Source organism: Desarmillaria tabescens (genome assembly GCF_030435595.1).
Source record: "Desarmillaria tabescens strain CCBAS 213 chromosome Unknown EV420scaffold_53, whole genome shotgun sequence".
Lineage (NCBI taxonomy): Eukaryota > Fungi > Basidiomycota > Agaricomycetes > Agaricales > Physalacriaceae > Desarmillaria > Desarmillaria tabescens.
In genome coordinates, this window is record NW_026848352.1 from 38616 (window position 1) to 64427 (window position 25812).

Genomic DNA, 25812 nt, shown 5'->3' on the forward strand with positions numbered 1-25812 from the left:
ATTCACGTCACAATTCTGCTATTGATACGATTCAGAGGCGTCGTAGTCTTATGTCGGCATACGATAGCGAGATGAGCGCTAAGTGAAGACCAAATAGTCAGAGAGGGAAAGAATACCACAGAGAAGCGTAACACACCCCATTGGTAAACTGCCAACAATTCTACCATAATCGTACCGCTGGTAAATCTTCGCATATCGTCTCGATGAAGATGGACTTTGCGGTGCCAAAGTCGATCTTATGGCAGTCGTAAGGGCACCCGTAAAAGTATATGGTCTTCCGGAAGCTCTCGTTAAGGTATTACGCCTATTGCCGCTTTTCGACGATATCTGACTGGCCAGCTGCAAAAAGTGAAAACATAACAAGAACCAATCAATGACACATACCGAGGACTTCCGGTCAGCTTCGTCAGCATGATAAACTCTTCTTCATAGGTACAGGATATTGTCTAGGGCGCAAACATCGCCGTCGAGCGTCGAGGTAACCTATTGGCTGGATTGTTGGTGGTGTTGGACTGCAGAAGTCCGAGCAGCGAGTATGCTGACGATTTGAGAATATCGGTAGGAAAAAGACTATTGCATGGCAAGACAAGAAAGTGGAAAGTAAGCCTCCCGAGGAAGCCCTAACTTTTTGCCGAGGAACGTCAAAGTCGATTTGAGGAAGGGACCCATTTGGATCTACAATTCGGGCAACCAAGTCACGTGGTCTCGCGCCGCGCCCCTTGTTTCCGTCTTTCATCATACGCGACTTGCTCCAGTGCTGTCCGTCGCTAAGATTCAGTTTTTTTGATATTGACTGGTGACTATTTGGGGCGTAATCCAAACAACAGCGCATACCTGATCTTTGCATTTTCGGGCCAATCCTCGACCGCCATCCGCCCATAACAGTGTGACGATTTCCTAGGCTATCGCCACTATTTCGTTTCCGGCATGCTCTGGCTCCAGTATACAGCGTACTACTCGAAACAAAATAGCGCTGGACTATTAGCGCTCATCGAGTCTGCATCATCGCAATAATGTCCACTTTATGCTAGGTGACTACTGTGAAAAAGAAGGAATACAACATGTGAATAGGGCAGGCGAGAAGGCGCTGAAGGAGAGTGGGCGTGGATATATGCATATGACAGACTTTCACTCCTTAAAGAACACGGATTATTCGTACGCCCTTTTCATACTCTCCTTCATTTGTCATGTTCATAGGATATTAGGCATCGGCTCCGCTGCTTCACAATACCTTCCTTTCTTTGCGTACCGGATCCGTGTACCTTGATATAGGATCACAAATATTTTGGACCTCAGACGATGCGGCACCGTTTGACCAGTCCTTGAAGGTCGAGCCAGAGCAAGCCCCGGCGCTACACTACTAGATTGCTAGTTATCTTGAACGCATACAGTCTATATTTGACAGTGCGGTGAGCGGAAAAGGACGACGATGTATAGGAAATGGATGGTTGGATGACGTGAGGTGTCTTCTCAAATTCGCTGTCTTGCATGCTGGATGGGGCATAGAGACACTTTGAGATTGGAAATATGCGTGTCTGGATGCCACAGCGATGGCAGAAATATCAGACTGGTACAGAGTGACGAACGATGTAGCCAGTTATATCTACCTTTGTGAGTAATTCTTTATCTTTTAAGGTACGTATCGCTCAGTCGTTTTCTAGGGCCAGCACGGCATGAGAGCCCGTCTTTGACCAGAACAGGAATGCCTTGCAACATAGCGCCCTCTATTCTCCCCTAGAAAGATGAGGCTAGTGTTGGACGGAGTCACAATGCGATTTCTATGATATGAATTCTGCTCTGTGCGGGACGCGTTACCTTGTAATGTGCATACATGAATTGGCAAGCGTTGGTGGATCAAGGAAAAGGAATACTATTTCAGGTACACAAATATTGGACAGGTACATCGACATCATATAAGAAAGAATTGAAGCTAACACAAGTACCTAGAGATCATTTCGTAGACAAAGGCGATTCAGAGGCGATAACGAGAGCGGGCTAGCCGACCGTACGAGGAGGAAATTTAAGTCCTGCAGCTTACATTGACAGTACATTTTGGTGTTTTATAGCTGGGATAATAGTTAGTGTCTATCCAGGTCACAAATTCATCTGCTCACTCACTTTCACATAATGGTATAGAAGGACTGCCTTGCACGTGTGAATATACCTTGCCGAGAAACCTTTTGGCGTTCAACTAGTCGCCGTTCATTTTCTTCTGCATCCTTGAGTAGCATGATCTGTAGATCGTGTGATGTGAGTATAGTGCATTCCTTTGTTCAACGCCGTACCTCCATTCTTGCCCTCAATTCACCGATGTCCCTGTGGTATTGATGCGCTTTTTTCCAGGTATTCTTCTTTTCGGATGCAAAGATCATTAAACTGTGCACGCTGGTAATAGAAATTCGTCGTGACACCTCAAGATCTTCTCTGATTAGTGTTAACATATCCGCTCGCAATCTGAAACTCAATGAGAGGAAGGTCATCAGGGAGGAAAACCAGCGTACTCCGTCAGCTTAATCTCTTCTGTGATTAGCACGTCACGGTGCTCATTAAAGAGCGCACTAGTTTCGTCGACGGCGATCTTGAGCCGTCTTATGGATTTGCTCGGGGAGACAAGTGGGTGGATAAAAATAAAATAAAATAGGATAGAATACACAATTGTGTATTCCTTCGTCCCAGCCCCGACGGACTGTAAGACGGCGGAGGTGAACATCACTATCACTGTATTCCGGGGTTGATCGCGGGGAGATCGGATTCCATTGAAGGTTGCAGTTTAGGGTACCTTCCCCCACCGTTCTTAAATAAATATACCTATTAGTGCTCATTAGCAGGTTTTACCGTGACAAGGCTGCATTTGGGCATTTCCCCTGGGCTAAACCCCGTGTCCACATACTACACGGATGTGATTGGTACACGTACATGCAGCACAGCGATGCTGTCACAAGGGCTATGGATCGACCAATCTGAGGCCATGATATGGTGTAAAATTATCCTGGGAGAACGCGAAATTTGGGGCCATATCTTGGAGGGAGATTCCTGGTCATGAAGGGATACTTCTCGAAGTGGTTAAACTACATATTCTTGAGATTGCGCTTAGGCCTCTGCCGGTTGCAGAGTGTGTACAACAATCAGGTTTTGCTTTCTCTGGGGCTGGCCATATCTGAACGACTGTTCCAGGTTTTCTCACCGCAGGTTGGTTTATCTTTCGTCTCAGTTTCATCTCAAAGAGCTTTGAGAGGAGGCTCCCAGAGCTCTCAGTCCAGGAACCTAGTATCGTCCAATCCTGTACCATTACGTTTGATTGTGATTTGAACCTCAGTAAACAAAGAAGTCTTGGTCACATAGGCTATTCACGGGGCGGCCTCGAATTAGGGATCGTCGGGAACGTCTCAAAAATAAAATATGCGGTCCAATGGTGTACTAGACGTGGAGAAAGCAGCGAAGAAGTTCGGCAAATATTTCCTTTTGTGTGTACTAGTAATGGAAGCAAAATCTATGCCGCGCACTGGAAATTTTCTAGCTGTTAGATTAAACTTCTTCAATACATTTATTTTCCCAAGAAATGGCACCTTCTCGGACTACCCCCAGGCTAGGCCAGGGGTAGAGTCAGGCCGTCAAGCCCGAGCTGGAGCCTGGGAGTGCCCCACAGATACCGGGGCCGCCCGCGCCACCTGCCCCCTGTGTCTAATGACCAGTGAAGAACGACACTATGGCTGGAGTTTCTGAGGCAGCACGTTCAGAACAACTACGGCTTTTCATAGAACATATTTTTTCTAGCTTAGTCTGTCTATGGACCAGATACCACTGGGTGGCACGTTCTTGTTCAAGCGCCTACGAGACGGCGCTAGGCCGTCGGAGAAGCCCGCTCCCGTAATGCCGTCTGATTTGCCTGCCTATTATTGTAATTATAGCTTATCTGACAGAGGGGGTATCCCCCCTGCTTCTCAGCCTAAGGCTTCTGTGCCACGTTTCCAGTTTTAATGATGCTACCGATAAGAAACTATTTCGGGCCAGGGCCTCCAAGCAGGAATGCGTCGGTCCGAGCAAACTACGCTTGGGCGTCCTGGATTAAGTCCTAAGCAGAACGAAATATGCCCGAGCTTTGTGATAACAGTGAATTCCTTTTGTTATACTCAACGAAGCTCTAGATATGTTATCTCGATACCAATTATTGTCCATCGTATTACGACCGGCGCACCCAGCGGACGGGTCATCTGCCAGGAGTACCATTAGAAGTGTACCGTTTAGCACCGATTTACAATCGGACCAATCATCAGCAGTTTTCGTGAAGATTTCTATTGGCTTTCATTTGTGACGATGGGAATTTTGGGGATAATCTGACTACTCACGGTGTCACAGAACGGGACGAGAATATTCATGTTTGGGGAATATCTATTGCGATCGCCGTCAACGCAGGAGCGCGCTCCGGCACCGTGCGCCAATGAGCCGGACAGAGAGCAGACCGCTTAACGGTGGTTGACAAGTTGAAGTTGACGATCTTTAGTCGCAGCTGGATACCATGAGGAACTATGACTACAGACTAGTTGCAATTTGAATTATAACAGTCGTGTCTCTTTGTGGTTTATACGCTCAGCCTGGATTGGAGCAGCAGATGAAGACAAAGCGAAGGAGTAATAGTGGGCATTGACCGGAAGGTTACGATTCTACAAAGATATTACCGCGACGTTTCTTCGCCCTGAATGTGGTCACTGAGGCAGAGGAGAGAAGGTTGAACGGGTAAATCAATGAAATTTATACAAGACAAGTCTTTGTGCCAATATATCGTCCTCTACAACTGTGTGGTGGCGGCCGAATCTGCGGATACTTCCTCGTCGAGGACTGGGGGTTGTCATGCATCCTTCCCGGCGTGAAGGGGAGTTGGGACCGTGGATTCGGGTCGCGGGGAGCATTGATTGATCATACAGCATATTAAAAAGGTGCTAGGAACATGTTATATACAGGCCAAAATGAAGTGAACAGGCGGAGAACTCACTGATGTCTCTCGAGAGCTTCCCACAATATTTCTGCAGACAATCTACTACCGATTTTACAACTTTCCGTCCGTACCCTGCATCCGCTTAGGCGGGAGTCTCCGCAAGCAATCAAGAATCAACCTAAGAAATTTTGCATCGTTATTAATTCTTATTGGACATACGGCGGGATCAGCATACTGGCAAGGAATACCTAATTTGAGCTACAGGGAATAGACCGCGATGATAGATTGGGCAAGCGTTGGGTAGAACTCCGAGTCGTAGTCGTCCTTGGTCGGCGATTGGGAATTCTGGATGGGAAGGGTCATCTTGATCCTTTCAGAAACACGAAGGAGAGCCAATATTTCCATGATTCAAAAAACTCTCGTAAGGACTCGAGCCCGGGATAACTGCACCTAAGGGACTCTGATGTCGAAGTAAACAGAAGTGTGCGAAATAGTTTCTATTTAAAATTATATACGGGAATGGCCGAGCCACGTGGCTACGAAGGTTGTGCCGATTGCGCCCTCTCCCTAGTACACTTCCTCCTTCTGTGCAACCAGCGCGAATTCCATTTTATGCCTATGTCGCTCTACACGCCAGGTAATGGCACCTGACTTGCCATTCGTTGGCTCCTTGCCAGCCTTACGGTTCAAGAAAATGCAGAAGAAGCAAACCTTATTGTTCGTTCGTTCGGCATTACCGTCGTGACCATAGCTATACTTCATCGTGACCACCTGGAAACGCGTAGTACTGGACAGTGAGCTTAGAGGCTGAAGCTGGTAGTGAGTAAAGGTCATTATACCCACACGAGATGGACGACTTGGCCGGTGGAAATGATTGTCGTGCGTTCTTTTCTCCCTGTTGCATTGGCTGCACTCACCGATTTAGTAGCCCCGTTGCGATGATGTGACAGTACACGAGGATGTCGAGTAGCTCGGTACCGCTAGGAGCAGCCATTTTCGCTCGGACCCCCAGTACCTACCGACATGCTACCAACCTCAAATGCCATACCTCTATATAATGTGCAAGAACTGGATGACGTTGCTCGAGACGAGGAGCACGGCTTATTGACGGTTATGAAGCTGGCTATATGCGCCTTCGGACACGATGGCCGATCCTAGACAACAATAAGGAAGCAGAAAAGGACACAACCTACAGAATGTATCTCTTTGTGAGCGAATTCTCTATTGTGCTATGCTTGTCGTGTTTATCGGCTCCCTAGCGCAACCGCCATCACAGCATATTTACTACTTTCTCCCCTGAGGGGTGGCGAGTAACAAGGCGATGACTTTCGATGTAACCTACCGCGCCACACTTCTTTCCCGGGGAGAGCGATATCAACGTGGCAGCTTCTACCGGTGCAAGACATGCTACCGTTGTGCGAGTGTCACGGAAAATGAAAGTATGCACTGAAAGGGAGAGCATAAGGTTATCTGAAGTAAATTCTCTCTTCGAATGCTCTCTTTACTCCAATCTGACCTTGTTCCAGTATCCGTATGACTGTCGATTAACATTCTCCAGCATTCTTCCTCAATCCACTGCTAAGCCGGTAGAGCTCACAGATATGAGCCGCCTGGAATTGCCGCCGGATATATGCCCGCCAGTTCAATCAATCTTTCCTTCGTTCTGCACTTGTTGGAGATGCTGAACACTGTGAAACATCTACCGGCGACAAGAGCAGGTGCCGACTTCAGCATCGCAATCACGTACGCGGCGATCTCTCATTCCTGCGACAACTGTCACGCTAGCACCGGTCGAAACAGTCGAGTGGTCCAGGACTGGCGTTGTTCAAGATGACGGAGTCTTTCATCTGGCCATGCTCCGCGCTATGCATAATTGCGTGTGAAGTTCGGCGAGGGAGAGAAGATGTATCAACTCCGTGAGTTCTTTGCTCGTTTTCTCGCCTTCGTCTGACTCATCTTTCTCCTCTTCTTCAGCCGTGATTCCATCTACGGAGGGTACAAGGAGTTTTTCTGAGGCTAAAACCTGCGATGTGGAACAGCGTCACTCAACGACGGGATCTTCTCAAGCGAGCGATGTTTCGCCTGCCCTCCAGACCTGCCCTCCAGAGTACCGAGAGATGTGAACGTTACATGCAAAGTCGATTGCTCTGACGGGCAAACATGAAATAGAGGCTTCGCAGCAAGTAAGTGTAACCATTCTAAGATTTCTACTTGCCTTCTGAACTTTGAAACCAGATCACTTTCGGTGATACGGGATGTTCTTCGGCATCCTCCACTAACTAGTCTTGATGTAAGAAATTCTGCCTACTAGATGTCATTCCAGATGATGCTTATGCGCGCGTTCATTCAGAAGATTTATTTTGTCTTCCATGGAACTCCTCGTCCAGCGACGCGATGTCTTCATTTCATGACAAGATATCCCAAGCGCGGTTCCATCCAGTATCAGAGGACATTGCCATCTTCCACAACGAATTCTTCGCTCTACCATTCGCAATCCTTCCGTCGCAGAGCCGAGAGGGCTCATCACGCTCACCAGAAGCCCACGGAGCTGCTATGATACCGTACAAGTCACTGGCTTTCTCCATGTCCCGCCCGCGATCACCCTACCTTAACCGAATTGTGGTCTTGTTGTTTCCTGCTTGGATCGCGACACGAGAATTCTTAGTGGCCATGGCATTTCAGCACACAATCATATTTCTTACTCTTGTTGGAATGCAATGCGAGGACGTTGTTTCGTGTTTTCAGCTCTCTCATCCCGCCTGCCACTCGGTCTCCGACTGACTTCGCGACGGTTTCTCAAAGTTCTTCCTCCGATGGTGTCGATGCGTCGGCTTTATAATCACCGCCCACCTGGACAGCCGCTAGCCCAGTGCCTTCAATCTCTCAGTTTCGACTTAGGAAATGGCCTTTTATCTAATCCTACGCCATGTTTTGCATGGGGCTCTGCCCTCAACCAGGGAGGATACGCATCAAGGCATGGCACAGAGTGGCTGTTTTGTTTCGTCGGGCAAGCTTTCATTATCAATGCAATGACAACAAGGTCAAATGACGATTACAGAGGTTTTGTTGGATGGGTCGGACGGAAAGTCAAGTGTTTTAGTAATCAGGACGGCGGCATCCCTTGCTTAATATGCACTCTTTTTCGCCAGCCGTCATCCCAATGTCACTTCTTGGATTCCAGGACACATCTGCCGTTTACCATCGTCGTCCCTGTGACGCACTGTGTATTTACGCACTTGAGTTGCAAATATAACCCGTTCCAGCTGTTCGCGCACTGCGACAGGGCGTACGATGAAAAGTCTCGTTGAGATTCGCTAGTCAAGGTTCCTAAAATGCGCACCCTGATGCATGATGCATGATGCCTGATGCCTCTAAAGGGTCATCTGATCCTAGACTCCCACAGCTGTCATTACCTTTTCTCCCCACCATCATTGCACATTCCAGGTCAAAGGTACAACTCTGTAAAAAATTTCCCGAGATACTTGTGAGTCGTCGTCGTCATCTATATAATCGTCCTGACCCAAATTCTTTCCAGCAGCCATGCCTTCCGTTATCGAGCTTTCCCCTTGTACAGGGTGCGATTGCCCTAATCACTTTCTCTTAACCTCCCTCTATCACGATACATCCCCTCACTCAATTGACTACGCTTCTGCCAAAGCCGATGTTGCGCATTTGAAATTTTCCAACGAAGCGCCGACCGAAGAGGAAGCAGACACGCTGAGGACCATCGTCTCCTCGTGCGAAAGGCGGATGGATTGTATCGACGAGGAGGAATCAGTGCTGATGAAAACTATACTCGATATGGAACAGATCATCGCCACATCTAAGCAGAGGATGCTCGCTCTACGACAAGAACGTCTACAGATTCCAGCGGAGATCCTTATATGGAAGTCCCTTCTTAGCCCTATCCGGCATGTCCCACCCGAGGTATGGATACAGATATTTCGACATACTATCGAACCGTCGAAGTCCCTGCAGGCAGCTTGGGGCACACCCACTACGTTTGCTAACCATGGTTGGGACTTTCATCCGCCGGAGGACTCCCTTTGGGCGATCGAAGGTGTATGCTCCAAATGGAGGAACGTGCTGCTTAACTCCCCAAGCGTTTGGTCAGATATAGAAATCTTCATCCACCAGCTCGAATTTCGGTGTGAACGCTAATCGCTACGTCCGGAAGCTTGGACGACGAATGGATCGCTCAGGGAATCATTCATTGACAATTACTATTTCTACCCCTAAATCTAGGGTCTGACATCAACGTAATCCCTTCTCAGCTCGTTATGATGCTTCATTCATTCTCAAGAAGAATTCAGTATCTTCGGTTCAATCTTCCCTCAAGGCTGCTTCAGTCTATCCCATCTTTGCAGCTTTCTCTTCCGTCGTTGCATACACTTTTCCTCCTCTCCACAGACGGAAACGGGATTGCGCGCCGCTCAGACTCCTTTGCGTTTTGCCCAAGCTTGCGCAATCTGGCATGTGTCGATATCATAGATCCAAGTGTTTTTTCGCTCCCTTGGCACCAGATCAATGATTATATGTGCAGATACTCTCGCATCCGCCGCTTCTGATGTATCAATTCACATTCACATGCTGGAACGACTTGTAAACTTACGGTTCTGCGTGCAAGACTGTCAGCCAGCAGCTCATTGCGCCGCTTTCCCATAATGCCGTATTTCCTTCCCTTTACCGGAACTATCGTAGTCTGCATCTTTGGCCGAACGCCAGGGACAACTATGGAGCCGCTGACAGTGATGCCGCAGATCATGGACAGGTTAACCTTACCCCAGCTGCTGAAACTCGACATCGTATGCCCATTCCATTCAGCGGAGTTTGATATTACATTCTCTGCAGCCTGTGGTCTTATCCATCGTTCCCTACCCCCGCTCACTCAGCTATGTTTCATGCGCGGTTACATCGATTCAGCCGATTTACTGCACATCATTCGGACAACTCCCACTCTGGAGGAGCTCAAACTTTCCCAACTGAACAGAGATGCCATCACACCAGAAATCATTGCCGCGCTCACCTTGAATCATTCCGGTGACATAAACATGCCACGTTTACACACGATCAGGCTGAGCAATGCTGAACAAGTTGGGTTGCCTCAGCTTGTTGATATGATTCGCTCACGGTGGATTCTTGAGGAAGGGTGTTCAGATGTGACACGTCTGCGGTCTGTAGAGATAATCGGTGACTCTAGTCGTCTCGTGCATTACACCCGTATCAAATACAGCCTCAGGTCAACATTTGTTGATATAGACCAGTGGATTAGAGATGGCTTACGCTGTGAAATCTACGACACGCTCATTTCATGTGATAATTGGTAGTACTTAATCACTGTAACTATGAAATACTATTTGCGCGTGGATGAGCAGTGCAATAATATGGTAAGCCCGGTTTATACCAGCTTCAGGAGGCGGCGGATACTACAACGCCCCTTAGCTGGAAATGGGTCGAAATAACATCAAACCGCACCCTAGAGGCATATTGTATAAATCGATTTAGGCCTTTCAACGTATCAGCGATAATACAGTGCACGTATATCCATGCATCCTACGGCTGCCGGTATCGGACTTTGCGAGAAACATACCTACTAGACGGCGTCTAGAAACACCAAGGCACGCAAACGCTTTCGTCACTCACTACAGGCTATGAAGAAACAATATATTTGTAGATCTGCTAATGAGTAGGAGCGATACTTCTGGCTGTTTAAAAAATCAAAATTATGTGCCATTATTGTCCTCATTTGCAGATTTCTGTACAAGTCTAGCAAACACCCTCATTAGGATCAGCAGTATATTCGATTCCATTAATCGTCTTCTTCCCTCCCTAGCCGAAGAAATAAGTCAACATTCATGTCGGGATGTAGCACGAATCCACTCACGTTATCACAGTTCCCATTGACGAACATCGCCCCAGCACAGTCCGACGTAGTTATCGTCCTCGTCGAGCTTTTGGTGTTCAGTGCACGCATATCACATTTGTATCCTCTTGACGTGTCATAGCAGCGCTGCCGCCGTTCACTGTCACCGAGCTACTCTCTGTGTCAGCATTCTAGCAATCAGATAACAGCGGTATTAAAATACATACTTGGCCACCGTTAATGGTGAGCATCTCCTGGCAGAAATTGTACGCAGCATCGTCACAATTTCCGGGTTGGCCGCTGGTGAAGCAGCCCTCCGCAGCAACGGAAGAAACGACGGCGAGTGCGACGAAGAGGATGGAGGTGATCTAAGGATGACGATCAACAGCGAATTCTTGGATAGCGGTGGAGAACTACTCACAAACTTCATTTTTGTTCGTGAACCTGGTGATGAACATTGCTGCCCGCCTTTCTGCCCTCTTTATACCTTGAGATTAGAAATGAAACAGTACGAGGTTTCACGCTTGAGATGAATTCCTCATTCTAGGAAAGGTACCAAACAAAGTATCAGTTGCGACACTTGCCACGGCACAGGTACAGCTCTGAAAACAATGGGCGGTGGGTGTGTGCGGTTTTGCCTGGTCTGTTGATCCGCATCAGACGCACTAGGAAAGTGGAAAATCAGTGACCAATTGCGGAGGTAGGAACAGGAAGGGTAGATGAAGAAATATTACCAAGAATCGATAAAGCTCTGCAAAGCTGCTCAATTCGTGCACGGCAGCTAACGAGTAGCCACGAATCCCGACAGTAATAAATTTTGATGGAATTCGGACAATTACCCGCAGTAGGCAAGCCGTTCGCCCAGGAACCGGGATAATTAGCGTGCTGCTGTGCAGACGAAAATGATGGAGGCTAAGGGTTTGGGGTCGGCGAAATCAACCCTACGGTCAGAGACACGGCACAAAGTCACAGTGCCCGACACTGGAGGACTTGCCATTCAAACAGTTAATCAAAACAGACATACAGATTGTTTAAGTGGAAGGCAACGAAAAATACGTTTGAGTAACGATTGTTCGGACTTCTCAGACTCGATTTCGAATTTTGAATTTCGAATCGAGCGCGTCGAGCGCGTCACACGTGCCAGGTGAAACCCAGCCACAGCAGAGCCTGGGGACGAGAGGTGTCCGACATTAACCCTAGGCCGTGATAGATGTTTTCTTCGTCGAGGTGAAACGCGTATATTCGAGACTCGACTGGTCTGAATCTAGCGGAAGTTAGAAGAGCCACATGCTATACTTGGTGCGTGGGGAAAGGGTCGGGCTTTCATTTTCAGGGTCACGTAAGAGCAAAAGCAAAAGGAAACGACTGATATCGACTGAACCTATAATCGAAAAGGTCCATACATGTATGCGTTGAAGATGAGTTCCATTCAAGACCACGATTTGAACTAAGAAACTACATATGTCTACGGGGAGATACGTCAGTACGGCACCCTGCTATATTACAACACGCACATGTACATTCGAACGATTAGTTTATGGAATTCATGAAACCAATCGAGCAGGCCTGAGGTCATGCGCTCCTTCACCTAGCCCGGGGAGGAGGCCCAGCTTTCGCGGGCGCGAGTTTCATCCCGGTCCTTTACCAGTATTAGAAGTGGGAAAGGAAACGGCAGTGCTCATCAAGTCTTCCCCCAGAGAACCTATCTAGATATGAAGTTTGTGAGCAGCAGCATCACCGTTAGGCTATGAGTTTTCTCACTGTTGTCACTAGATTTTCTCTCTCGTCTTCATGGCCCTCGCCGCCATTTCCTCCGTTGCCGCAGAGGGATGTTTCAGCGGTGGTCAGCCAGGAACCTGTGACGACGCTGCGTACACCTTCTGCCATGCGATGCTTGGCATTAACGGCGGCAAGGCGAGTGTCACTTTTCGTTCTCCTTGTTTGACGTATTGACGCGCAATATAGCTCGGGGATAGCGAAAGACGCTCGCGCTGCTACAATACCTCGCGTGGGTACAAGTGCGATATGCGTGCCTTGAACACAAAGAGCTCGACAAGGACGATCACTGAGGCGGACTGTGCGTCCGCGATGTTCACGAACGGAAATTGTGACCATGTAGGCTTCGATTCTTATTGCTCCTCCGGAATGATGGCTGATGACTTAATTAACAGGAAGGAAAGAAGACCATCAACGGCATCGAATATACCGCTGATCCTAATGAGGGAACTTGCTAAAGGATAGATCGTTATGCAGTAGCACCATTGTAAATATAGTTCCTAAGAATTATCGGCAACGTTCAGCACTAGGACTTAAGTCAGAGGACGTTTACCTACCGGGTCGGAAACAATACAGCGGCTCTTCGTGGGGCTCGACATCCCCTATATACCACCTTTTCTTTAAGACGGAAGATGTCACCCTCTGCCCACATCTCACGCCATCTTCGCAGCACTTATGCATCCCGCCTCTCGTACGTCTTGACAAATGGGGCCAAGTGCTGTGCGCCAATGAAATTCATGCTAGCACCCTCGGTTGAACGTCTGAGAAACCCAGCCGTGGGAGAGGTCGTCTCTTATAATAATTGTCAATGTCACCGAAGGAACGCGGGGCAACGAGACACGCACCTAAACTCTTCTGATATTTTGATATCCCCACTGCGGTTGAAGGCTTTGTGGTACTCTTGAGCACTGCAGTCTCTGCCTGCGATGCAAGCGAATGCCGAGTACTAGAGAGGCGCCAAGGTCGACAGCGGTAATTTTACTGCGAGGCAGCGGTTTCTTCTGAGGTTTTAACAACATCTCGGCGCCGATCCCCTGCGCCGCCGACATGTACTTCTCAACGAAATCCTGAGCAGAGACTGAAGTAGAGAACACCATTTTGATCAACTGCACATGGATTTATTAAGAAGAATGCTGCAGATAACAGAAAAGACGTACGTTCTTTTTGGGGTAACGACTGTAGAACAGGACATGGTGCAGTCCGCTCTCTTCGAAGTCGCGGATCCAGCTTCGAATGGTGTGAGCCGTGTCAGAACTAGTGACATTGGATATCCGAACTGCACGGTTCACGTTCCTCTGGTTGACGTCCTCTTCGGGGTACCAGTCGGGCAACAAGTACCCCTCGTCCCGTTGATCAAAAGATAGTACTACTTCACTAAAGTAAGAATGCCCGAAGATTTGTCAACGAAACTGATGTAAAAATGAGCACAGAAGAAGCTGTAGAGTAAATCCATGACATTACCTGCAATGCTTGCCATATATTAAGGAACCCAATCTGCGCCTGCTGCTGCATGGGGTCGAACCGAGCAAACTCCACTGCTCGCGGAATCAAACGCGCTATGAAGTCTTCTTCACGTAGATCCTGGGGAAGATTTGTCAGGGTCATCCAGCGTGACAGTTGAGAGTATCCAATGGCGGCAACGGCGTAAGCATTGAGCTTCGGCGAAAGCTTTTCATCTAGTGTAAACGACCACCCGAGGTTGGAACTGCCGCCAATCTTCATGCATTTTCTCACCAGTTCTTCACTGAGAAGCCTAACAGCAAGTTGGTCATCACCCGACATGATTGCTTCGACAGGATTGGCCTTAATCGTGCTAATGACATTACTGATATCGTATCCTTTCGGAAGATTTTGAACGAGAACTGTGCGTCGAGATCCACTGTGGCTCTGTAGCTCTGAAAAGGACCGCAAGGCACTGATGGTACGAGGAAAATGACGGACAGGACGAAGCCGGCGGAGGAGCCTGGAGCATGAACATGGCGGCAGGGGTGAAAAAAGCACGGCCCAATATTCCCACGCCACAGACGCGACGCGCTCAGCTAGCAAATATGTTAAAAACTGGTGACTCTAAACAATGAGAACATGAGGCATTAAAAATCGACGCGAGCGCGAGATAATTCGCATGATACTGGTAGTCAAACCAATGGCTCAGGCGGCAGAATAACCATTTGCAAGTCTCAGGCTAGTGGCTGACAATGATCAACCTTCAGCAAGGCCATGAGTCAAGAGACCAAGATTCCAACGTCGACAATTAAGTTATCCTGACCATCCAATATTCAATATTCAATATTCAACGTTGAGCGTGGAAAGCTGTATTTTGTCAGTTGAAAGACGACCCGGACCGAAGTTAGCCGTTAGATTATCACGCGATGCATCGGAATTGTGGTCCGAGTTCATCCGGTATCGCTTCAACCAACATTTGCACTTGGACTTCTGCTTTGACTCTCGCTGTGCTGGCCCAATTTTTATTTTTCGCATTGCTCTTGGATACTGTATCTGCACTGTCAATGACTGCTCTATCATATACAGCACAGGTCGCTCACGAAAGCATTGTAGAAATTCAGGTCTGTGAAATTTTAATCACCTGAAGACCTCAACTATAGACGTGGTTTAGTTGACTATCATATATCCGGGAAGGCGCGTTCTCATGTTTACTCAAAAAGAATGGTCAGGTGCTACGTAGGATCAAATGATCCGAGACCCGATACTTCTCAAAGGTTATCGAAGCTGTGAACATTCGTTGTTTCCCCCACTACCATTCCAAGCCTTTGCCCTACCGTTTCAACTCGAATCTCTCCATATTCTGTTACTTATAGTAAGTAATTCTTATCTTGTTCAGAGTCAGTCTGACCCCAGTAGCTTTTCTTCCAGTCATGCCAGCTTCCGAGTTCCTTCTGTGTACAGGATGCGATTGCCCTAATCACTTCATGATACCCTCTTCGCATAGCGAAACCTCCCCCTCCCCAATTGGGGACATCTCCTCTAGGGCCGATCTTGCACATCTGAAAAAATCCAATGAAGCGCCGTCCGATAACGAAGCGGTCGCTCTGAGAGGCATCATATCCTCATGCAAAAAGCGGATAGACAGTCTCACTAAGGAGAAGTCTGCTTTGGAAAATTTCGTCGTGGACCTCAAACGACACATCCATGCGAGCAAGCAGAAGATAATTGCTTTACAGAATGAGCGCCTCCAAGTTGACGCGCAGATCCACGAATGGCAACCCCTTCTTAACCCCATCCGATACGTTCCGCCTGAGATTTGGTCGCGGATATTCAATGAAACCATCGAATTTCCCACCTTTCCCCGTGCAAGCTGGAACCTGGATCCCCACACTGGTGCACTATCCAGTTTTCGCTGGCATTTACAATCGGTAGAGAGCAGCCTTTGGGCTATCGAAGATGTATGCAACAAATGGAGGAATGTTGTACTGAACTCGCCCGAGCTTTGGTCGTTTATCAATATTGTCATCAATGACTCAAACTTTGGCCCTAACGCTCACCGATACACCCGACGACTCGGCCGACAATTGGGTCGCACAGGAAAGCGCCCGTTGTCCATCATCATTTCTTGCCTGGATCCGAGTATATTTGACGGTCTGCCGTCTCAGTTGACCATGATGTTGTGCACCTTTTCGGACAGCATTCGATATCTTCGTTTGTATCTCCCGTCAAGAATGATAAAGACCATCCCATCCCTGGGTCTTCCCCTTCCATCCTTACAAACTCTCTTCATTCTTTCCACGGATACGGAAAATATCAACGAACGGTTAGAGTTATTTCCATTTTGCCCAAAACTGCGGGAACTTGAGTTTGTGGATATTGACAATCCGAGCCGTTCGTTTTCCCTTCCCTGGCAACAGGTTACCGATTACAGGTGCTGGTCGTATCGCAACGGCGGTCCGGGTGCATCTACTCATATTTTAAGCCTTGAACAGATGATATGCCTCCAGGATTGTTTCTTACAGTGTGGTCTTACAAATCCATTTTCAAATGGAGCTGGACTCCCTTCCCTTCGTCGAGCGTATCGTCTTTTGGATCTACGGAGCCACGAAGATGGAGGCGAGACCGCCATTCAGCAGATCATGGACAGGCTAACCTTACCCATCCTTCTACAACTCAAGGTGGCATGCTCAGCCGGTAATACACCCAGTTTTATGGATGGAGCGTTTGCCGCCATCCGCCATCTCATTGACCGCTCCGGTCCACCACTCACCTTATTACATTTTTGCGGTGCCCGCGTCGCTGTGAAGGACCTACTGCATATCATCCGCTCGACTCCCACTCTAGAAGACCTGCAGCTTACCGAACTGCGCCAAGATACCATTACGCCGGAACTCGTCCACGCACTTATGCTAAATCCCGCTTCCGGTGTCATAAATGTACCGCGATTGCACACTCTTCATCTTAGTGGTGTCACAAAATCGGGCGTATCTCTCCTTGTCGATATGATTTGTTCAAGGTGGATTCTCGATGAAGGTCTTTCGAAGCATGTTTCACGTTTGAAATTGGTCAAGGTAGATAGCGACTATGATTTTCTTGAACACTATTCACGCATGACCGTGGAGCCCTATGATATCAGTCAATGGATTAAAGATGGCTTAGCTTGCGAGTTTTCTTAATCTGTTCTTTGATACAATATGTACGAGTAGTATTTGTGTTTCGTATCATCGGCATCGTCTCTGACTTCCGGGAGCTGCGCTTTCGGGGAAACATTTCTATGTGCTCCGGTGAGAACCTGAGGGTTTTCGAATGAGTTTCGTTGCCCTTCGCCGTTGTACACACCATCCATGAAACGTCTTCCTGGCCCAATTCTATTCGTTATTTGTATGAATAGAAAAACCAAATAGACATACCGCATGACTTCAGTCGTATTCATGCAGCCATGCGCTTTGCAGGGCCAGCTTAAATTCTGAACCGCCTCAATTTCGTGATACGCGATACCCGTCTCCTGGGCCCGTATGAGCGCCCTCTGAGCGCCTTCCTTCTGGTCCACAGGAACCGTAACAACACCACCGCCGAATTTCTGAGTCCCATCTTCTGGAATTCGTTGGTGGAGAATAAAGTGTTATTTGTCATGATCTAAGTCTCTGTGGTAAAGATCCTTGCTTATCCATCAAGCTGATTCCCGTTTATCAATTGAGAAAAGGGTTAGGTTCGAGCCTTTGGGGAGGCAGAGCCCGGGAGCCTGAGGTCATGGTACTTTCTGTGAGAGTCGGGAAAGGTCTCGACCTGTGACGTTACCCTCTAAGGGATGCCTCTGTCAAGTAGTATCATAGTTTACTGGGCTTATTTGACGTTACTGTGAAGTATGAAACAGTACAGCAGACGTACAAAGTAAGTCCGAGTCGAGGGAGCGTCCGTCGACAATCAGGGTAATTGACAAACAACGCCAGCAGGATAGCCAGTATCATGAGGGTAACGATCCGGGTCAAACGCAGCACTAGAGTTACAGCTTTCTTCCCGCCACTCTTTCACCAACGGAACCAGTAGCTAAAAGAAGTCAGCTCCAATGCCGAGAGAACGAACAGTGACGATAACGTACGGCCTCAAGTACAACCGTAATCCCTTGCGAGTTCGCCGTGATCTGGCATATACGCGCGGTCCCTCCATCTATGCCGTCACTAGGTAATGAATAATATGTACAGGGCTTTACTAGACGATAACCAAAAAGAGGGTCAGCCCGAGAAAGGCGGCATAACAAGAACCATGCCACACGGCTGCGACAACCAATTCTTCTGTGAACAACGGTGCGAGCACAAAATCATAAAACGCACGCTTGCTACACTCAGAAACGTGCTTGGATTGCCTGGGTGACGCAAGGCCAACGCAGCCTGCAGGGCCGTCGAGTGAATTTCGAAGTTCAGGAAATTTCCTAGCACGTGATCACGTTGCATTTTGATCCCAACCTGGGTGAGGATAGTTGCATATCCCTCCGTAAACCCTCTGCTCTCTTGAATGCATCGTTAAATCTGGGGAATTCACCATTGAATGGAACAAAATAGTCTTCTGCATTGGACTTTGGTGCTCATTGCTCCGCACGCGCTTCCATTGGCAGGAATGGTCCTTTCTTGAGATAAGGACAGTTAGGTATAACATTGGCGAGCTGGGTATCATCAAGTTTCTATTGGTTTCCAAGTCGACCACGTCTTTGTCCCTGTACTTCTTTGTAGCTAATTACTCAAGGTCTGATGCGTCATGCGTTCGGGCCGACTTTCTCGACTTCAGGATCGCGTTTACTAGCCTCGTTTATGGGCCCGTTTTTTACAGCCCCCAGAAATTTTGCAGTGACGGGTCGGCCAAAAAAATGCTGTAAACTCGAAATTCGCGCCAGCACCCTCGACACGCTTCGTCTAACCATCTCCCTACATCCGTCTTTAATTCTGGAATGTCTCCTTCCGTAATACACATCCCTGTCTGCGTACTTCACTCTTTAGCGACGGTACGACAGCAACCTCTATATATCAATTCGGAGGTCGGGCTCAACCCTTAAAATCACAGAAGAGAACACCCACTGGATGAGCCACAACCCTCAAAAATCGAGGTTTTCGGCTGGTCACGAATACGGGACTAGACTCGTCAATTAGAATGATGCAACGATAAGACCCGAGAGTGAGCCGGTCGTTTGACATCACATCATCTCCCACCTATCTGACATTCACCAGATCTAAAGCCTACTGGATATATTCCATTCCCCGCGGTAGATTCCCGGTGGAGCAACACGTCGTCTGATCTCGTATAGCACACAAGTGAGTATACCTCGTTCGCGTTGGTATTTCACTGAAAACTCGAATGCCCAGCAGGATATAAATTCTCTGTCTTCAAGACATGTAAAATACTGAAGAATATACAAATAATCCCAGTCGTTCGGAGCATCTGTCGACTTTCGACTACCCCTCTACTGTCTTGTATCTTTCGGGGGTTAAGTCACTTGGATGATAGACGCATGACATTAAGTTGCCGTGGCGCCTATCGATCTCGGAGAAAAGTAGGATTGATAGTGAGCGGCTCCCGCCCGAGGGTAGTAGCATTAATTAGACAAGAAACTAAACTAATCGTTGATGAGACGCAGCAGACCTGCTTTAGGGTGGGCTTTCATACGTCTGGCACTCCGGAACTCTCAAGACGATTCAACGAAAGCTTTCACGTGTCGCTCCAATCTCGCTATATGTATTACAAGATCATCAGTATTAACGTCTTCCTGTAAACTTTTATTGTCTCGGACCCGACTCTGAGGTTAGATAAATGCCGGCGTTCAACGTCGTCCTGAGGTCACTATCCAGCCGGAGAGGCTACGACCATATGAGGAAATTCCCAGGGTCGTCAAGCACCCGCGCCACTTCTTTCTTTCGTACCACCATCAATAACGCTACATAGTTGACGTGGAGTGCCCACACCTACAAATCACTCCATTCACCTCATACCGCTGTCTCTAATGCCCAAGGTAGTAACTGACTTTTTGACGCTGGCTAGACCTGACCGTTTCTCTTCGTTGTAGCATTGACAATGGTCTCACCCACGCCGGCCAACTGATCCCTTCGTAGGATGTGAATACATCGTTTAACCGGCGTTCAACTCGGAGCACGTTAACGCATCAACACACTTCCAATTTGACCTCATATGATAAGTAGCTTATGACCCGCCTTCATCGAAGCGGCGCATTTCTCGTGATTCACCCGCGAAAATTCGTAGGGTGTTACTATGCACATCCTATGTCGTTCATTAATTTTCTGCACAGTATATGAAGTCTTCGTCTCTTGCTGAGATCCCAGATAGCCGTGGTTCATAATATATGACTCGTTGATCTGGCTCCATTGTCACGAATGGTACGTGAGTGAGGGGGCTCCCTAACTCCGTTCAATGTCTGACCTTGGACTAAGACTTTGTGATCTTTAGCACTCATTTCTCAATGCGAGCTTTAGACATTCATGCCTCATTGGCTTTCTCCTGTTAACAAAGAGGCGCTGTGCTCCATTGGACGGAGGCTGGTGGCGCTCCCTCCGGTGTTGCGGTCATTTATCAACGTGCTCATCACAGAATCCAACTTCGGTGAGAATGCTACGTGCGACGTCTGGGACCGCAGCTGGTACTCGGCCAATCATCTACTGTTGATCGACATTCATAATGACGACATAAAATCAAGTCATAACTCGTTGTCATTCCAGTTGACGACCATCGATTATCTATTGCTTTGCGAGACGCAACCGAAATCTGCATCTCTCCGTTCCTCAGAGATTCTCGGATCTGGCCCAGTTTGTCTGTCTTCCCTTCTCTGATTAGAGGTGCCCTAATTCGCTGCTTTTGGTAGACGGATACTAAAAAAAATCGAAGACGAGGAGAATTTGAAGGCTCGGCCTCGTTTCCAAGCTTCGCCCGCTTGAGGTCGTCTATACCTTCGACTTCGCCTCTCTTCTTTGGCACCAATACGTACAACGCTACCTCTCGTCGCGGACCGGTCCTCCAGAGACGCCCCATGTCAAAGCCTCCAAACCGGTGTCTTACTGCGCGAGGGCCGGACCGGATGCAATTTTGACCAATCGACCAAGTTCGACGTCGTGAATAGGTGAGATCGCCAATGCCTTAAATCTCTTGTGCGTCTCAGATATTCATGAACCAATAATGCAGCAGCTCCTTGTCGCGACGACGAAGCACCGTGTGCACGTTTTATTCTTTTATAGACGTATCAATATATTTCACGCAACGAGAAGCCCTTCCCTGCCATATGTCGACTCAGAACATTCACGTCATCCCCCTACGTGCACGACTTTGGCCATGGTGGGATCCTTACGAGGTATGTTCCCCTTGTCCTTCTTGCGACTCTCACGCTGGCTGAAGAATTGTGCTCTGCCTACTCGCATGCACGGAGACCATAGAGATGGAAGCCGTCGCCATACCTTGAATACTCAGTCCGAAATTTTCGGTGTGATTGTTCCTCGCTCGCACTCTGCATATCGGTGGAGTAGAAGGTCACCGCACTAGGTTTCGTCAACATGATCTGTTCAAGGCTCGATGATGATCGTACCGTCAGTGGTTGCTTTCATTCATTGAAAAGCGTTTCATCACTGTGACAGAATTGATTTCCGGGCAGGCGTCGCCGCCGAAAGACCGGGAAGGCATCTGCGTTTCGAATATAGACAGCTGTTCATATCTAAGTACGTTAATATGGCATTGATTCGGAGAACGGATCGTTCCCTGTAATTACCGATAATATATGCCCTTAATCATAACGGGATATCCTGAATTTCTGAGTTGTAACGAATATATTGAAGGATGGTCCTAAAGCGTCAACTATATGCTTGAACGTAAATACGTGGGTAACTCCTTCGAGATGGTAGCACCTGGCACACGAAAGGGCGCCCATTCCAAGGAACCGTGGGGTATGTGACCGCAGGAACCCGCATCTCTTCGTCGAAGCCTGCAGTATGAGTAATTGTACCATTTGAACACAAGCGGAGGGAATTACACCTGACATACTGAACCCTTTAAATTGAGAATAGAGTGTGTTCGAACGACAGAGAAGAACCTTTACCGAGTCACCTTCGCACCCCAATTGTCTCTGTCATAATACAGCCGCCATGGAATTCCAGAAAGTCGATTGAGTCACCGGTCTTCAGTACATTTTATCGTTTGACGATTTAGAAAATATAGATGAGCATATTGCGTACCGCACGAGTTGAAGGCGAAGATTGAACCACTGCTTTCGACGCTACCTCAGCGCATCAACTTAGTACTTTAGTGATATACTGCCCGCGTTTGGAATAGATGGTCACTACAAATGAACATCAGGTGATTTATTTCAATGGCACATAGGATTTAGAAGCCTCAGCTGGTGTAGGGAGCTTACCAGGGGCGACATTCTTGACGCTGACAGGAAATTTCTAGCAATTCCATGGATAAACTGATGAGGGATGCTTACGTTAAAGTCGCCTTTCCGTCCCGAACTCAAAGGTCGTTAGGTATATACCTCGGGGAATTGATATAGACTCGACACAGATTTCATGATGACAGATTTTTGCGTTGATTCAGAGAGACATTCATTGATATGAATAATATGCCCGGACCTTTGATATTTGCAGGGCGCTTGAGTTTGGAACGTAATCGTTGTAACAGAAACACAAGAATAAATATCGTCGCATACACAGACGATGCGATGACCCGGTACCTCCCAGTGCCTGGAAAACCGCTTGTATTACTTATCCCCCACCAAATTACGGTAAAGCTGATATTTGAGTCCAAACAGCCTCTGTAGGAGTGTAGAGCGGAAGTAAGATCGGACAATGTCTGTACTTGTGAAATATCATATCATTGTGGCGCAACACTAAACGATCAGATTATGTGGTCACTCACGAGAAGGAAGGCAAAAAGTTGCACCTGCCAGCATCGACAATGGGCAGAGGGCGCGTTTACTGTATAAAAGTCCCACCGAGATAAGAACCGGGAGCCGCCGGAACGGTCATAACGAAAGGCTAAAGACGAACTTTGAAGGATACGAAGTCCAAGAATTGACAGAGAATAACGAGAATGCAGTAGGCCTAGGCGATAGGTTCCGTGCCAATGTCCCTAAGCATCCTTAGCGGTTCTGTTTTCGTGTACGTGGGAAAGTTTTTTTTTCCTCCGACTCCGGCCCGGAATACCTTTCCTGGAACTTGCCCTTTGACCTATGCCGCCATCAACCGCCACTCCTCCTGCGACTCTCAGCGTGCAGAGGCTTTCTGAAATCTTGCCTTGCTTGAATTTCGAAAAAAAAACCATTGCTCACCGAAAGAGTTGATTTTTTGCGCTATATGTCCCCCAGGCCTCTCGACTATTTGCTTGATTTTCGTCATCCTGTATTCCAAACTAAAGTTCTATCTCGTAGGGCAGACTGTTCTCTTTCTCACTCTGCGTTCACAGAAAACCCCGGTGCAAATTATTTGACAACCGGCCATCGCCACTTGTGGCGCTTCTCGCAGTTGTCAGGGTCTATTTGAGTCTCTGCTTTCAATTGTATACCGCCGCCTTTCGACCTCAAATACTCACGTCAAAATATCGCCTTTGTCCGACCGCAGCCGTACACCCCCTTCTAACTATCTGGGGTTCGATTTTTACTCTGCCGTGACTCTGACGTCTTAAACATGGTCTTGCCTATGGTTGCACTAGCAGCTCAAGGCTCCAAAGATGAGCTGTGCATTCATCGCAGGCCATCATAATTGGCGCATCCGAAATCGCAGCCGACCACAATATTGTGCCACAGCCAACAAGGACTCCCGATGACGACGCCGAAGGGCCAAAAAGTGAAAGCCTCTTTACGGCCTCTTCGGCTGGATTTGAGCTCATGTCCTTTTGATCGAAGAAAACACGTTGTATTGTGCGTGATCTTCTTCCGCGTCCCTGCATCTGCTGGATTTGTATTGATCTTTGCTTCTTCCCTGATGCTGCAAAATATATAACGGCGCACGCTTTTCGTTAATGACCGTTGAATTTCACGTCTGTATAAACTTTGTCTATATATCGCCCGTCCAACGACACCCTCTTCCTTACACCTCATTCATCATGCCTAGTCCTCGTCGCTCAGGAGGAGCTCCTCCCTCTAGCTTCCGCGTTAACTTCGACCCATACCGGACGGAAATCCCAGCCTTGAACAACTCAGGCAATGCTACATCGGATCCGTTCTCTTCAACGATGCATACCGGTTCTTACTACAGTAAGTACTCACTCAGCATTATTTCCCTGGTACTCATGAGCGTAGCAGACCTCACTCTGTGGAATCAGAATAGGGAAGAAGACCAGAGGAGCTTTTTGTTTATGCACGACGAAGGCGAGAGCCGTCGCGTTCGCCGACCAAGGACCATCGAGCGTTCCACTGGTAGCTACCAGAAGTCCAAGTTGAGCCAGTGTACGAGCATGGATGGTGAGTCTCTTGCGTCGTGTCATTTCGATTTAGCTTAAATGACCTCTCTCTCAGACGCATGTTCGGAACGGGGGCACTGTGGGGGTAGCCGATTCAGTGACTCGAACGAAGCAGATGGTAAGCAACACTTCTAGAGTCCCAGATCTAATCTAACATGCTGCTTCAGACTCGTTTATGTCTTTACGAACCCATCACCAACTCTTCACGCGCTCTCCATCAAGTTTCTCATGTCGAAGTCAAAAATGGGCGCCCCGTTGGCTTCGAAGGGTGTTTTCACGGAAGCGTTCGCCTGCCCATCATTAGATGGAACGGAGCCTTGTTAAGCACCGATACCCAGGTATGTTAACCTTTCCCTCTTCAGATTTGCTTAAGCTGACTTGAACATCAGACCGTCAAACTCAATACCATTTCATCAAGTCTATACCCTACAACATGCCCTTTAAACGTTGCTCACGTCTGTTGAAGACCCAATGTACTTTTACTTCTGTACCATCCCCGGTGGACCATTTATGCGTTCCATTCCCCCCTAGTTTTGTCCAAGAACCATGTTGTAGAAAAGCGATACGAATACAAACGAATTAGAGAATTATCATGACTTGAATATCTCATCACCAAATCACACTCTAGTCATCGGCCTGTTTGATTCTCTCATCATTTCTCTTCAGCCTGCCTAGGGATTTGCCGCAAAGCCGCGGAACCAATGATTCCGGGGGTTCTGATGCCGTTAGTGGCGACCACTCGCCGGCGCGCATTGCCAATCCTCCAAGCCTCGATCATTCTATCGGGCTGCGCCTTCGGGACGGCACCAGGCTGTAGACTTGCTTAATGTGCACGAAGAGAGCAAAGTAACATTCCAGTTGTCATTTGAGTACTACTTTAGCTATGTGTCACTGCCGCTTCAGCTTGTCACTTCGTGGCTATAATAGTGTTTCACTGCCAATATCGGTCGGTGCTTTTACTGAGTTCCCTGAAACCGACTAGGAACGGAAGCAGAAGTAGCGACTCGGTCATGGATTTCTCGCAGACCGTTGAGTCCAATGAAATCTGCAGATAACCGCAATGTCTTGGAAAAGTTGATGAGAAAACCTCGGTGAAAGATGTGCACCGCTAGTAAAAATTATCCTCCCGGGTGGACTCAGCCATACAACAACCATGCTGCGATATGAAATCGTGAAAAAGACTTCTCCGTGCCAGCCCGTGCCCTCTGTTACCAAGGTATGGACGGCAACTCGGTTAACAAGAGCTGTAGGAGGTCCAGCTCCATGTGAGAAATGAAACCATGTACCTGATATCGATCCGAGATATCAGGGCAACACCATTACGCTGCATGTAGAAGCACATCATTGGTTAGCC

General features: G+C 47.9%; 7 protein-coding genes across 7 annotated transcripts; 4 read left to right on the plus strand and 3 right to left on the minus strand.

Annotated features, from left to right (window-relative positions):
- Positions 1–2033: 2033 nt before the first annotated feature.
- On the minus strand, positions 2034–2819 carry EV420DRAFT_992925 (uncharacterized protein). The gene is made up of 4 exons (XM_060484271.1): positions 2502–2819; positions 2286–2454; positions 2119–2234; positions 2034–2066 (listed from the first exon to the last, which is right to left on the minus strand). Exons 1-3 carry the CDS (start codon positions 2708–2710, stop codon positions 2121–2123), a joined length of 492 nt encoding a protein of 163 aa, XP_060325160.1. The 5' UTR covers positions 2711–2819; the 3' UTR covers positions 2034–2066; positions 2119–2120.
- Positions 2820–7327: 4508 nt separating this feature from the next.
- Positions 7328–8357, plus strand: EV420DRAFT_1721882 (uncharacterized protein). The gene has a single exon (XM_060479770.1). It carries the CDS (start codon positions 7651–7653, stop codon positions 8239–8241), a length of 591 nt encoding a protein of 196 aa, XP_060325161.1. The 5' UTR covers positions 7328–7650; the 3' UTR covers positions 8242–8357.
- Positions 8225–10353, plus strand: EV420DRAFT_1573743 (uncharacterized protein). Its single transcript, XM_060474390.1, is given in 7 exon segments — positions 8225–8417; positions 8469–9042; positions 9071–9179; positions 9208–9430; positions 9477–9553; positions 9573–9633; positions 9659–10353. The coding sequence occupies 6 exon segments, from the start codon at positions 8474–8476 to the stop codon at positions 10258–10260; spliced, it is 1641 nt and encodes a 546-aa protein (XP_060325162.1). The 5' UTR covers positions 8225–8417; positions 8469–8473; the 3' UTR covers positions 10261–10353.
- A 225-nt stretch (positions 10354–10578) lies between these two features.
- On the minus strand, positions 10579–11226 carry EV420DRAFT_1768213 (uncharacterized protein; the record flags this gene model as incomplete). Its single annotated transcript, XM_060480958.1, has 4 exons — positions 10579–10762; positions 10818–10967; positions 11024–11164; positions 11218–11226. 4 exons carry the CDS (start codon positions 11224–11226, stop codon positions 10700–10702), a joined length of 363 nt encoding a protein of 120 aa, XP_060325163.1. The 3' UTR covers positions 10579–10699.
- A 1282-nt stretch (positions 11227–12508) lies between these two features.
- Positions 12509–13030, plus strand: EV420DRAFT_1648698 (uncharacterized protein; the record flags this gene model as incomplete). Its single annotated transcript, XM_060478209.1, has 4 exons — positions 12509–12517; positions 12570–12716; positions 12762–12911; positions 12968–13030. 4 exons carry the CDS (start codon positions 12509–12511, stop codon positions 13028–13030), a joined length of 369 nt encoding a protein of 122 aa, XP_060325164.1.
- Positions 13031–13245: 215 nt separating this feature from the next.
- EV420DRAFT_1648699 (uncharacterized protein) lies at positions 13246–14354 on the minus strand (the record flags this gene model as incomplete). The annotated part of the gene is made up of 5 exons (XM_060478210.1): positions 13246–13364; positions 13418–13460; positions 13520–13678; positions 13730–13946; positions 14029–14354. 5 exons carry the CDS (start codon positions 14352–14354, stop codon positions 13246–13248), a joined length of 864 nt encoding a protein of 287 aa, XP_060325165.1.
- A 927-nt stretch (positions 14355–15281) lies between these two features.
- Positions 15282–17333, plus strand: EV420DRAFT_993065 (uncharacterized protein). Its single transcript, XM_060484272.1, has 2 exons — positions 15282–15387; positions 15432–17333. The coding sequence occupies exon 2, from the start codon at positions 15446–15448 to the stop codon at positions 17189–17191; it is 1746 nt and encodes a 581-aa protein (XP_060325166.1). The 5' UTR covers positions 15282–15387; positions 15432–15445; the 3' UTR covers positions 17192–17333.
- The last annotated feature ends 8479 nt before the right edge of the window (positions 17334–25812 follow it).